At 36.7% G+C, this 15255-nt stretch overlaps 1 protein-coding gene across 1 annotated transcript in view; it reads right to left on the reverse strand.

The window, feature by feature from the left end:
• ELOVL4 (ELOVL fatty acid elongase 4) overlaps positions 1–15045 on the reverse strand; it is a 55584-nt gene extending 40539 nt beyond the window's left edge. The window contains exon 1 of the mRNA XM_072642668.1: positions 14157–15045. Coding sequence (XP_072498769.1) covers positions 14157–14256 — 100 coding nt within the window. The 5' untranslated portion in view covers positions 14257–15045. The remainder of the gene's footprint in view (positions 1–14156) is intronic.
• Between the last annotated feature and the right edge of the window lie 210 nt (positions 15046–15255).

Consider the following 15255-nt stretch of genomic DNA (forward strand, 5'->3'; position numbering starts at 1 on the left):
TGAGAAAGCTATGCACCATGACTAATGTGAAAATGTGTTTAATAAGAATGAATGTGTAGAACTCACAGAAGACTGCATGTTGTCTCATGGAGGGAGGGGGAGAAAATCTAAGACTTACGGAAGTGATTGTAGAAAACTGAAAACAAATACACTAATAATTAAAAAAAACAAATAGCTGAGGAAAAAAGGAAAGCAAAAGGGAAAGGAGAAAAAGGGAAAGACATAACCAAATGAATATATAATTCCAGAGAATAACAAGTACAGAGAAGAAGGTTTTCTTAAGTAAGCAATGAAAAGAAATAGAAGAAAACAATAGAATGAGAAAGATAAGAGATCTCTTCAAGAAAATTAAAGATATCAAGGGAATATTTCATGCAAATGGACATGATAAAAGACAACAATGGTAAGGACTTAACAGAAATGGAAGAAATTAAAAACAAGTGGTAAAAATACACAAAATAGCTATACAAAAAAGATTTTAACATCACCAATAACCACAATGACGTGGTTAGTAATTTAAAGCCAAACATCCTGGAGAATGAAGGATGCCTTAGGAAGTATTGCTAACAATAAGGCTAGTGAAAGTGATGGAATTTCAGCTGAGCTATTTAAAAACCTAAAAGATAATATTGTACTAAAAAAGTACTGCTCTAAATATGTCAGCAAATTTGTAAAACTCAACAATGACCACTGCATTGGAAAAGATCTGTTTACATCCCAGTCCTAAAGAAGAGCAATGCCAAAGAATGTTCATATTACCAAACAACTGCACTCATTTCATAAGCCAACAAAGATTATTCTTAAGATTCTGAAACCTATGCTTCAGCAATGTGTGAAGCAAGAATTACAGGAAGAGTGAGTCAGTTTTTGAAGAGACAAAAGAACTATAGACCCAAATTGTCAATATTCACTTGATTATGGAGAAAGCAAGGGAGTTCCAGAAAAACATCTGCTTCTGCTTCATTGACTACATTGAGCCTTTGACTGTGTGAATCACAACAAAATGTGGAAAATGCTTCAAGAGATGCGAGTACCAGATCATTTTGCTTGTCTCCCAAGGAAACTGTATGCAAATCAAAAAGCAACATTTAGAACTGAATGTGGAACAACTGATTGATTTAAGATTGGGAAAGAAGTACAGCAGGGATGTATATTGTCACCTTATTTATTTAACTTATATGCACAGTACAACATTTGGAATGCCGGACTGGATAAATCAAAATTCACAATTGCTGGGAGAAATATGAACAAGCTCAGATATGCAGAGGATACCATTCTGATGGTAGAAAGTGAAGAAGAATTAAGAAGCCTCTTGATGAAGGTAAAAGAGGAGAGTGTAAAAACTGACTTGAAGCTTAACATTGAAAAAAAGTTAAGATTGACAACTGTTCCCATCACTTCCTGCAAAATAGAGGGAGAAAAAATGGAAGCAGTGTCATATTTTATATCCTTAGGTTCAAAGATCACTGTAGACAGCAACTGTGGTCATCAAATTCAAAGATGCTTGTTCCTTGGAAAAAAGCTATGGCAAATCTGCATAGCAAACTAAAAAACTTGCTGACAAAGGTCTATATAGCCAAAACTATGGTTTTTCCAGTAGCAATGTATGACTGTAAGAGTTGGACTACAAGGAAAGCTGAGTGCCTCAGAACTGACGCTTTCAAACTGTAGTGCTGGAGAAGAATTTTGAGAGTCCCTTGGACACCAAGGAGATCAAATCAGCCAATACTTAAAGGACTTAGTTCAGCCTAGTCATTGGAAGGACAAATATTGAAGCTGAAGCTTAAACACTTTGGTCACATAATGAGAAAACAGGACTCACTGGAAAAAAAGACCCTGAGATTGAGAAAGATTAAATGCAAAAGGAAAAGGTGATGGCAGAGGATGAGATGGATAGACTGTATCATAGAAGCAATGAACAACTTTGGGAGATTGTGAAAGATAGAATGGCCTGGTATGGTAAGGTCCATGGTGTCATGATAAACAGGAACTTTGACATACAAATACAAGAGTCCAAAGAATTGCATAAAAATCATTTATTTGTGCTATTTTAGGAAGCTGTATGCTGATGCAATGCTAACATTGTAATAGGGGAAGAAGAAACAAGCATCCCTTCAGAAACTTAATATTCAAAGGGTATTAAGAGAGTTAAAAGGATTTTGAGGGAGTTAAGAAAGGAAAATAGATGTCAGAGGATTCTTCCTTGAATATTTTAAGGTGTGTAGAAAGGAGGAAGAAGGGGTGAAACTTACTATTTCTCATAATTGTGGTGCATGAGGAGTATATAAACATGGAAGAAGAAGTAAGGGAGTGGGCATCACATGAAACTCACTCATCTGAAATGGACAAAAAAAAGTTGAACATTCACATATACAAAAATGGTTTTATGTAGAAATTTATCAAACTTAATAGGAAAATAAACAAGGTGGGGATGTGATTAAGAGAAAGGATGATAGCAGAAAGTGAATGGTCTCAATCAAAACAAACTTTATGATCCTGAAGTCAAGATAAAAAGGGGAAGTGGGGGAGAAGGAAAGAATTGACCTCTATCAGAATATGGATAAACAAATTTTGTCTCATAAATGTAATAGAAAATTGCTGCCTAGTAAGAAATGGCAAAATAAATTATTTTGTAGAATCCTGGTTTGTATGAACTGATGCAGAATGAATCGATTAGAAGCAGAAGATAGTTTTTATAAGTACAACAAAATTGTAATATTTGGGTTAGAAGAGAGAGGAAGTTACTGATAGCAATAAAAAAAGGAAGACAAAACATTATTTAAATACACAGAAGAGAACTGGAAAAAAGATGAGAAGGAAATACAGATAAGCAGAACAGCTCTGAAAGTAATCTGTGGAATTCATTATACCCATTTTTAAAAGCATGAAGTATGAAATAGAGGTTCATAGTTTCATATACAATCCTCTTCTTATGCTCTGCTGTGTATTGGGAGAAAATTTCAAAAATAAATATCATGTAACAATGCTTTAAAATTTGCAAAGCATATTATATATTATGTCATTTGATACTCACAACAGGCTCTGTAAGGCAGGTGCTATTACTATCCTCATTTTCTAAATGAAAAAACTGAAGCTGAGAGAGGTTAAAAGACTTAGGTCACATATCTAAGTAAATATCTAAGGCAGGATTTGAACAGCATAATTGTCCAAATCAGTAGATTCTCTCAAGTATATGGTTTAAATTTTCTTTAGGATAAAGGATGAATATATCATAGATTAAATTTTTAAGTATCTGGAATTTGTAGAATCATAACAGAAGCAGAAAAGATTAAGAAGACATGGTAAAAGTATACAGAAGAATTATACAAGAAAAAGCTTAGTATAGCTGATAACCAAGATGGTGTGGTTACTGATCTAGAAACATACTAAACTAATTAATATGCATCTATGCTAGAAAACTAGAGGCAGAAAAATGACAGAAGCATTATTTTAGAGGAAAAAAAGAACTGCATTCAAACTTAGTTGGTAGGATACACAAATGGGCAAAATATATTTTTATTCCTATGTAAGTCACTCTAGTGTGGGTTAAGATAACTGTTAATAGGAGGATTCTTTTGTTTCAATTGATGGAGGCATGGCAAAATTGGGAAGAAAGGGATGCAAGCTGTTTCAGGAGTGTGGAACTACTGGAGTGAGACTTTGGAGAAACCCTTCCTACTCTATTTTCTTGGTTATAAATAATAGAATGCCATATTTTCAGATGAATAAAAATGGAAAGTGGCCCAAGGAGGCAATGGTAAAACACAAGGTGTTAAATCTCAATGATTTTCAGGTAAGAAGTGGCACACACACACACACACACACACACACCCAAAATGAGGTATGATGAAGGGCTTGTATGACTAGTAAAGGAGGTGATCAGGTACAGAGAATGAGAGTTAAATGATATAGCTGAGTACTGAACAGGCATCCCCCAAATATTTATAGAACTAAAAGAAGACCTTCAATATAGTTCTAAATTTCCCATAGAATCCTACTTTGGCATTTCATCAGGGCAAAAAAAAAAAATAGTAACTCTGAGTTCTCAAGGATTTAACACCAAAGTACAAGTTTTCACATGTCCTGCCATGATGGAAGGCTTCAAGTATAGGTATCCTGTCTATATGTCTATTGTCTGAGTACCAACTTAAGTAGAAAAGGCTCTTCACCAGGCTACTCCCAGGGTAATGAAAATTTAGGTCAGAGCAATTCTCCAAGACCATGGAAAGGTCACAGTCTGCCATTCGTGAAGAGGGCACCTGAACTAATGAAGTCAGAGACACTTTTAGTATTCAAGTGCTACTAAACTACATCTGATACCCTTGTTCAGGGAACTAAATGTATTTTTGCAAATGACAGAATAATGATTTGTATCTAAAATTATTTAAATATTGCTGACAGAATAATGGTTTGTATCTAAAATTATTTAAATATTGCTGATAATTGTAGAAAGAGGTGTTTACTTTTCTATATCTACTATATAAAAACATAACATTTACCAAACTGGGTCACATCTATCATCTAAATTAAAGCATGTCTTTCATGGATTAAAGCATGATGCTAAGTTAACATTAACACAGTCTCTTTGTGATAAAAATATAGGTTCAAATTTGTCAAAATCGTATCTTCTAACATAATTGTCTCTAATACACATTTTTCACTTATTTGGCTTTTTTATTATGAGTCTCATACACCTTAAATAATTTATTAAAAATAAATTTGGATGATATTTGATATTTAGTTTAACTGAAGAACTCCAAATTCTTAATGTTTAATTTAAAGTTAGTAATTTATCAGAGATTAAATTATATAGGAAAAACCTTCCCCAATAATATTTGATACTAAAAATTGGATTCCCACTGTACGTGTTGAGAGGGAAGGGAAGTTTAGGCAGATATGATTCTTCATTTCAATTTTAAAAGTAAGAAAAGACAATCTAGATTATATTTTTATAATGTGAATTTTAACTACTAAAATGTAATTTAATTATTAAACCTCAAAAGAAATCTAAGAACAAATTGATGGGTTAAAATAATTCACAAAACAAAATAAAAGTTGTGTACTTGATCATCTTTTCATTAAGTCTGTCTTTTTGAGGGCAAGAACTACACATTTAAGATTAATTTTTAATGAGACATTATTTTACATTTATAATAATTAATGCTAATGATTTTCTATTTCATAAAAAACCAATTTCCTTGTAATTATAGCTATTTGCTTCTCAAAAAAAAAAATGATTATTCACCTGGGAAATATTTCCCAGTACTAATAGCTAAGGTTACTAATCTCAGGATGAAGGCACTTAAGGTAATAATCCAGCATACACATCTCCCCAATTAGAGTCACTTTAATAAATACGTTTAGTAGCTATATTTTAGGAACTAACCTTTTGTAACTTGTAATCTAGATGTTATTTATGCTACCACTTTTTTTTTTCTAATATTGATAGAAAATATCCAGGGGGTGCATACAGCACTAGAGCACCGTGAAAAATGCTACTATATAGCATTATATTCATCAGGCATACAAATATTTGCTGAAAAAATGAAATAAGTAGGGCTCATTTCTCTTTTCATTTATCTGCTTTAAATCACTTGTGTAGAGTGCATGTGTGTGTGATCTAGAAAATCATAGGCAATCCCTAATTTAAGAACATGTCTAAAAATGTCCTCTTAAGGGTGTTTGCAATTCTCCTAGAGATGTGTTAAAAATTATTATTTATTTCCTAAGCTTTCATAAAAACCATTTTACCTATAATGTTGATAGCTCCACCTCTTACTTTATTGAAAAGACTAAATCAACTTTCTTTTAAATTCATCTTTACTTCTGATACTTGGCAAGTTACTAAGCCTCCCTAGGACTCAATATTTTTATCTGTAAAGTGAAAGAGTTTGACTAGACAATGTTTGAGGTCTTTTTCTGCTTTAAATCTATGATCCTCTGGATAATCACTTTCTGTCTACTCTTTCTCGGAGATCTCATTCATTACCATGGCTTTACTTATCACTTCTATGCAAAGGAGTCTCAAATCTCTCCCGAGGGCTTTCTGATCTCAAGTTTCAAACTGTCTATTGGATATCTTGCCCTTTCAAGTTCAACTTATACAAAATTGAGCTCATCTTTTCAAAATCTGTCCCTCCTTCAATCTCTCTATTTCCACTGATGGGATCATAAGCTTTCCTGTGATCTAAGCTCCTCAACTCTGAGATCTCACCTTTCTCCTATTTTCAACCACAGTCACTGCCTCCTCCCCTGGTCCCAATTTATAACATCTAATCTCTTACCAGGTTCTGGAATTTCTTTCTTTCCATTCATTCCTCTTTCCACTTCCACTGAAACTATCTATCCTGGTTAACACCTCTTATATTCTATTACAAACTATTGTTGTAATCTCAGTAAATGGTCTTCTTGCCTCCAATCATTACATCTCTGATCCAGCCTTCACAGTGCTGCCTGCCTCACCTTGTTACTCTAAAGCTTTCAGTTTTTCCCTACTGCCTTCTAAATAAATTATAAACTCCTGACCCTGGTGTTCAACATCCAAATCCAGCTTTATTTTATATTATTTCCTTTAAGGTACTCTACATTCCAACTTAACTCTCCACCTCCCCATTTCTATTTTGTCCTTTGCTCTTGTGCCAGATGTGGTAGCATCTACCATACTGTAAATGAATGCTGCATTTCTAATCTATTGAAATCCTTACATTTCTTCAAAGGCCCAACTCAAGTTCCTCTGATCAATGAAGCCTTTGATAACAACTCCCCCTCTCTCCTGGAAAAAATGGTCTTTCCCTCTTCAAAATATACCCACACTAGCCCTCCCTGTTACACTTTTCACACTCTCTCTTTAATCATAGCTATAATCAATGTCTGTCTCCCCTGAAACACAAACACATATATACACATAAAACCTCTGTAACTTCATGGAGAGCAGGACCTGCCTGGGTCATATCAATTTTTGCATCCTCATTATCTAGCAATTTGCCTTGCACATAGAGTATCTTTGATATGCATATAGCAATCAAATTAACTCAACAAATAGCTACCATCAAAGTTTTACTTACCCTAAACTCCCTTTACTAGTACATGCACTAAAATTGGAACTATATAGAGAAAATTATATCATTTTCTAGTCCACAATGAATAAACAGTCAAAGTATAGGAATAGAAAATTTTAAAAGAGGAAAACCAAATTGTTAATAATCATTTAGGAAAATGTTCAATTTCACTCAAAATAAAAAACCTAAATTAAAGCATCTTTCACCTAACATATACCCATTAAGTTGTCAAAAAAAAATAAAAACAATGAAACTCAAAGCCAGCAAGATTGCACTCATTCATTGCTGACAAAATTAAAACCTTATAGAATCTTTTTGGATAGCAACCTGTAAGTCCACAGTAAAAGTTACAAAATAATTATAGCCTTTTATCTAATCATTCTGTTACTGAGAATATACATGGATGCTGCATTGTTTGGTTTCTAAAGCCTTGAAAACCTATCTCCAAAGCTTACTTTAACAAACACACTGCACATTATTATCCTCCACATATGTCATGTTCCAGTCAAACTGACCAATTTGCTGTTCCCTTGCATATGACATTCTTTCTATCTGCAGGGCTCATGCCTAGAATGCACTCCCTTTTTATCTCTGGCTCATAAAATCCCCAACTTCCTTCAAAGTTCAGCACCATAAAGTTTAGACCATAAAGTACCAGCTTAAGAAGCGTATTTTGATCTTTTCCTATCCCCTCACTTATCTAATAGTTAATTCTCCCACCCCAGGGAAATAATTTTCTATATATGTTTGTTTATCCTCAATATAATGTAGGCTACTTGAGGATCAAATTGTTTCATTTTCGTCTTTGTATCACTAGTACCTAGCATGGTGCCTAGCATAGTAGGCACTTTGTAAATTTATCTTGAGGAGCTAAGTAATACAGCAGATAGAGTACCAGGAGTGGAGTCAAGAAAACTCATCCTGAATTTAAATCTGGCCTCAAATGCTTACTAGTTGTGTGATCCTGGGCAAGTTACTTTATCCTGTTTTACCTCAGTTTCCTATCTGTAAAATGAGCTGGAGAAGGAAATAGTAAACCATTCGAGTATATTTGCCAAAATAATGCAAATGGGATCACGAAGAGTCAGATGTGACTAAAACAAATGAACAACAATAACAACGATGTTTTGTATATTGCTATATTATCAGAAACAACATAAAAGAACTAACTCAAGAATAAATGTAACAGCAACACATATATATGTATATGTGTGTGTATGTGTATGTGTGTGTGTGTGTATATAAAATACCTTACATGTTAAATAGTAGAATAATGGTTAAATAAAGTGTGGTATGTAAATATAATAAAATGATCTAATATAAGCAACCATGCACGGTGGCAAAGAAGACAAAGTAATTTAGAAAGACCATTATGAAACAATGCAAAGGGAAAAAATGATCCAGAAGAATGTAGCACATACAATCATACAGAAAAGTTTGTGGGGATAGGGACCTAAGACAGTGGAGCTATTAAGGTGGCATTATTCTTTATACATTGAAATGAACATAATTTCTAATCCAATCATTCAAACAAGAAGTTACTAAGCACCTACTGTGTGTCAGGCTCTGTGGTTATGTGCTAAAGATATAAGCACAAAAAAATCAAACATTCCCCACTCAAAAGGAACTTACAGTCTAATGGAGGAGATAATAAACATTCATACAGCACAAATATAAAGTAAATAAGCAAAATACATACTGAACACTTCAATATAAGTTGGTTTGGCAATGACAGCACTAGTATTTGGGTAGATTAGGAAAGGATTCATGAAGAAGATGGTTCTTAAGGTGTGTCTTGAAAAAAGTAAAGGACTTTAAGGAGGGGGAGGTAAGGAGGGAATGTAATCCATACACAGATGAGAGCCAGTGCAAAGGGATGGAAACAGAAGATATCCAATATCATGTGTGAGCAACATGTAGAAGAAGGCCAGTTGGAATACCCTGCAAAGTATAGGAGAAGAAGTTACATCTAGTGAAAGTGGAAAGATAGTTTGTTAAATGTTTGAAAGCTAAACAGAAATTTATATTTGATCCTAAAGGCAATAGGATGTCATTGGAGTAGACTGAACAGAAGTCACAGATCAACAATTAAGGAAAATTACTTTGACAACAGTATTTAGTATAGACCATAATGCTGAAAGACTCAGGGGAAGCAAGACCCAATTAGGAGGATATTGCAATAATCTAGATCAGAAGAGATGGGAGTTGGAACTAAGATGGTAGCTGTGAGTGGTAAGAAGGGGTCACAAGTGAGAGATGTGGAGGTAGAAATGACAACATTTGACATCAGAATGGATTTGTGGGGTGAAAGAAAGTAAGGAGTTAAGAGTAACATCAATGGGAAACTTTGTAAGAGCGGAGGATTAAGAAGGAGGTGGGTAGTTAATGAGTTCAATTATGGGCATGATGAGTTTGAGAAGTCTGTGAATCATCTACATATAGATGGGAGTTGATGAAGTTGCTGAGATAGAGTGCATGGCAGAAGAGGGCCTTGGACAGAACCTTGGGGAACATCCACACTTAAGGGGCGTGATATGAATGATTAGCCAGCAAAAAAAGACTGAGGAACATATAGTTGTTTATATTAATGTTTAATGTTTCTGATAAAACATTTAATTTTTAAAAATCCTACCTATCCTTAAAGGCCAAACTCAAAATTTTCTCACCCTTCTATTTTAAGTACTATATGCTCCCACAGGTGTGTAAGGCACTACCTTCAATTCTGAATGTAGCAATCATCATCACTCAGAGAACAGGATATGATAATTTGGGTAACACTTTTTTGCTATTCTAGAAGGATTGTCCACATCATAGTATGGAACGGTTATTTGGATATACAGAATGTTTGGTAGGGCTAAAGAGTCTGATGATGATACTAATAATAACTCACATTTATATAGCAATTTTAGGCTTACAAAGAACAGTCTCTACCACCTCCTTACAAGCTAACTAACTAAATGATGATTATCCCAATTTAATTGATGAATATGGTTAAATTATTTTTCCAGAACCAGAGCCAGAAGTCAATGAGCATTGCTCTTACCACTAGAGAACACTACTCTCATTACAATCAGCATGGTCAGCCTTGAAATCCTTTGTTGTACAATTATAGTTTATATGCTTTTTTGAAAAGTAGTATATCATTACTGTTAATTAAGAATTTAAATTTTAAATATAAATGAATTTTAAAAGTTTTATAGAAAGTTGGCTTTCAAAAGGTATATTTCCAGGAAAACAATTGAACAGAAAAATATCCAAAAGATTTAAAAGATCAACATAGACTATATTTTAAACTTTCTATACACATAGTTTCTAGAAGAGATTTGCCTTCAAGAAGTATTCTGGATATGATTTATTAAGACATAAAAGGTTTTTTACACTGAAAATGCCTATTTTCTTTAGGACAAAATTTCTTAGCTAGGACAATATCTTCTACTCCTGGTACTTAGGAAAGAAAGAGGATGGAACTTACTTAAGTGTAAGTAGAAATTTAAGAAAGATTTGGAAATCCTAGTAGGAAAAGTATTGCATGGGTAAATAAAGAGAGATTTTTAAAAATACAAATTTTGCCAAAGAGTATTAAATTTAAAGTACTTCAATGCCTTGGAGACTACCTTGGATACCTGAATTTTTCTGAAAGTATTTTAAATTCTTTTCCTCTCATATATTTCTTCTAATATCTTCATTCTTAAGACTTTTCATACTGACCATTCTTATTATTTCCAAATTTCTAACTCACCATCTTTTGACAAGCCCCTCTCCTCAATCCAACATTTGGCTTTCCTCTTTCTGATCCTCTCTAGAACTCAATGAAGTTATGTCCAGAGCTAATCTTCTTGGAATAGGAACAATGTTGTATGGGACTAAGAGGAAAGTAGAGCATAGGTTAAATAGGAGGTGGGGAAGGAAGTGATAAAAGATCAGAAATAGGAGATTTTTAAAAAAGGATACGAGATCACATATATTCCATATATTCTTATGGCTAGACCTGGAAAACACCTTTCTTAGTACAAGAGGGTAGAACAGAATCTATCTGTCTAGAAAGTATACCCCAAAGTATCTACTTCAATTCAGAAACCTCATCTTGACTACTAGTAGGTAATTGATTCCAAGAAGCAAGCATGTCTCAGGTTTTGTAAGTGGATAGCCTAAGCACCAGGGAGTACCTTCAACTCCTATTAGATAAGAAAGAATGAAAATCCCACCATGTATTCCAGCAGAAGACCATAACTTTTAGGGTGCAGGCAATAGTTCCATATAAGAACAGCCCTATGCATAATATTTATGGTAAAGAAGGATGCCTTCAATGAAAGGCATTAGCACAGAAAACATGTAGTCTATGTACAAACTTAAGTAGACAGATGACCAAGATGAGAAATTCTTAAGCTTTTTTGTCTCATGGACCTCAAGTTAGAAAAATGTTTTTAAATTCATTAAAATAAATACATTGAGTTACAAATGAAACCAGCTACATTAAATATAGTTATTGAAATATTTTTTCTAAAAATAAAAATCACAGACCACAGGTTAAGCTCCTGGACTTGATTTTCCCTACACTCTCCATCCTACCTTTTTTCCTACTCTTTAAACCCCAGACTAAACTCTCTAGACAAGAATCTAGAGTTAGAAAACATCTCAAAGGCCTTCTAGTTCTACTTGGCCAAGATTGCCCTTTATAATATCCCCAAACTGTGGGTAATCCATCCCTCTATTAATGAACTTTAGTTAGAAGAAATCCACTAGATCTTCAGGTAGTCCTATGACTGAAAAGGGAAAGAAAGATGAAGCTGGACATACAGGCGTGGCTGCTGTAGATATTAGGACTTGAGGAGTGCCTTGTATACCTGGTTAATTCACAACTCCCAAATATGCAAAGCAGAAATTATTGCATTACTTGCTGAAGAATATGCCATGAATAATATTGCACAACTATATAAGAGAACCTGATGCAATCTGCACAAGTGCAATAGTAAGGCAACAATGAAGGTTTTCAATATTTTCCCACTTTCCCCAAATGTAGTATGAGGTCAGGGAAGCAAAGTGCTACATTAAAAAATAGAGCTAAAAGAAAATTAAACTATTTCATCAAAATATTGCCTCTTTTTTAAAAAAAAAAATCTAATCCTGAAAATGAAGAAAATGAATTCAATGAAAATTTTGCAGGGGGCAAGGAGTAGGTTTGCAGAAGTAAACACAACTAACAAATGAGTAAGTTTTTACAATAGCAAAATGTTTTAAACATATAATTGAACATTAAGACCTATAAGAAAAAGAATATTTTTTCTTCTAAAATAATCATAGTAGAATGAATATCATTGCCCTTTTACTTATCCAATTCCATAGAAATAGTTCCCTATCATGAATCTTCTGTACAAATTTCCTATATCATATTCAGTTTATTATACTACTTGTGTTGCAACTGTCATTTTCTCTGCCTCTGTAAATAAGTTGCAGAAATATCTTAATGCAAAAGACCATATGATAGGGCACAGCTTACATCTACCCTATTGGCTAACATAGTACTTTGCATTTAATGAGTATTTAATTGAATTTATGTAATTTGTCTCAATGTATTAATAACATTATTCTACAAAAATATTAAGACACCTTGAAGACTTCTAAAAAGACTTAAATTTTAAGAAAGTTTTTAAAATTTGAGAGTCTTTAAAATTTTAGATATGATTCATTAAAGAAAGATCATTACAGGTGCCAGAGTAGAATTACCACTTTTTCTTTCAAAGAAATGTAAATTACAAATATGACAACCATGACAAAGCAACAAGACAGCTAAGAAAAGTTTGATGATGTGTTCGATTATTCTCTGTGTATGTATTTGATGGTCAGTAAAAAGGGATAATAACCTTTCAAGATTTCTTCTTTCTCACTGTATATTCCTGCACTGCAGTGCCCACAGAAATCAATCATCAATTCAAGAACATTTACCATAGAAAAATCTTCAGAAAATAATCCTCAAAGTTCAGAGTCTACATGGGCTGTTTTCTTTTTCTCCACTGATAATGGCATAGATTAACACTAAGAGCATGCAAGGGACTCTAAAGAAAGCTGGGAAAGGCTTTAACTAACAAGAGTCTTTCCTAGGTACCAAATTTTCTTTTTTCTGATGTGACTGTCACGAAAGGTTGTGGGTTTATTTATTTTTTCCCATTCAAATACTAAATTAAACCTGTGCACAAAGTAGACTTGTCAGATGAGATCACAAGATTTGGGAGTGCAGGGTGGGGCAGTTAATGCAATGAGTACTCAGTACCTGTAATTCTAGGGGACACCGCATACAAAACCTTCATCTAATATTTCAATTCTATTACAAGAGCAGATGCGGATGACAGAAGCTCAGTGTCAGAAGCTCCTGGGATACGGGACACGGTATCATGAGAGAGAGAGAAAGAAAGAGAGAGGCAGGGAGAGAGAGACAGAGACAGACGAAGAGAGAGACAAAGACAGAGAGATAGAGACAGAAACGGAGAGAGATAGAGACAGAAAGACAGAGAGACAGAGACAAAGAGAGACAGAGACAAAGAGACAGAGAGAGAGAGAGAGAGAGAGAGAGAGAGAGAGAGAGAGAGAGAGAGAGAGAGAGAGAGAGACTCCGAGACAGAGAGACTGAGACACAGTGAGAGACACAAAGAGACTAGAGAGAATCATAGTGACACTCACAGAAGCTGTGTGAAGAATAGATTACCCATTTTAAGTGACTGCAGTAAACCCGAAGTGGGCACCCACTGGATTATTTTTTAAAAATGTAGCGCCAAGAAAGGAAAAAGTACAGAGTGGATCCCGAGAGACGAGGGCAAAGGAAAGGGGGAAGAGGGAGAGGAGGGAGGAGGGGCTCGGCCACTTCTGCAGTGACTGCTGGAGGTAGGGGGTTCTGAGGCCATTTTGAGGGTGTTCTCTCAATGCAGAAGGTGGATGGGGAGGGCCGGACGAGGGAAGATGGAACGGCAATTCGAGACCAAGAGAGGGAGAGATGCGCTGCCTCCCCCCTCCTCTCTCGGCTCTCTCTGGGTTGCAGGTACGTGGGGGATGGGATGGGGGGCAGGGAATGAGCCGCGGCTCGGGGGGAAGGGACCGCGCGCTTACCTACGATCGACCAGGTCCATCGGTAGAACTCTATGGTGTCATTGACCGCGGTGGACACAGCATCCAACATGCGCGCCGGTTCCGCGTCCAGCAGCCCCATGGTAGCGACAGCGGGACAGGAGCAGAGGCAGCGGCCGCGGCGGTGGTGGCGGAGACTGGCAGGGGCAGGGAGGAGGGGAGAGGCTGGAGCCCGGCTCCTTTATCCTGGCAGTCCCGGCTTCTGCTTCCCGTCCTCCGGACCGCGGCCGGGGATGGGGATGGGGATGGGGATGCTGACGGAGAGGCGGCGCGAGCCGGGCTGCGGGAGGAGCCGCTGTCAGCAGCGCGAGCCAGAGGCGACTGCAGCACTCTGACAGCCCGGCCGCCAGCCCCGCGGCTCCAATCGCCTGTCCTCGCGTCACGTGGCCCGGGGGCGACACTCCCCCCTCCCACGCGCCTCTTACACTGTACAGTCCCGGGGGAGAGAAAGAGAGAGGGCGAACGTGGGGAGGAGGAGGAGGAGGAGGAGGAGGGAACACAGAGAAGAGAAAGGGAGGGAAGGAAAACAGGGTCCTACGCATGCGCATGCGGGAGAACCGCCCGTGGAAGGCTGCACGGACAGAGAGTCCACCCTGCATCTGGCGCCTGACCTAGGACCTTCTGCTCCTTCCCACGGAGCAAAATCTAAGACCTCGCAAATAGCCCTGAAAGACCGGGATGGGGAGGTAGGACCTGTGATGATGGTCTCTCCACCAGTCTCACCTCCCATCCTCTCTCACCCGCGGCCACCTTACGAGCTCCCGCCCAGAAGAGGCTCACGTAACTGCCGGGCTGCGGAGACCTTGAGGAAAAGAGCCTAGGAGGCTGGTCTTAACAGAGGTCGCTCCCACAGCCCCCAGAGCTCAGGCTCTCTGGCCGAGGTGTGACCTGCGTAAAAGAGCGAATACCGGGCTGCTTACATCCCCCGGTAGAGCTGGGCAAAGGTTCTGTGTCCCACACACTGGGAACGTTCCACCTCACTTAAATACTTTAATCATAACTCCGCTTGACGCCGCAAAGGGTCCTCTAGAGAAGGTGAAGGCTTTGTTCGTGCTGTACACAAAAGCCTGCAATTTCAACA

This window comes from Notamacropus eugenii, chromosome 2 (genome assembly GCF_028372415.1).
Source record: "Notamacropus eugenii isolate mMacEug1 chromosome 2, mMacEug1.pri_v2, whole genome shotgun sequence".
Taxonomy (NCBI): Eukaryota; Metazoa; Chordata; class Mammalia; order Diprotodontia; family Macropodidae; genus Notamacropus; species Notamacropus eugenii.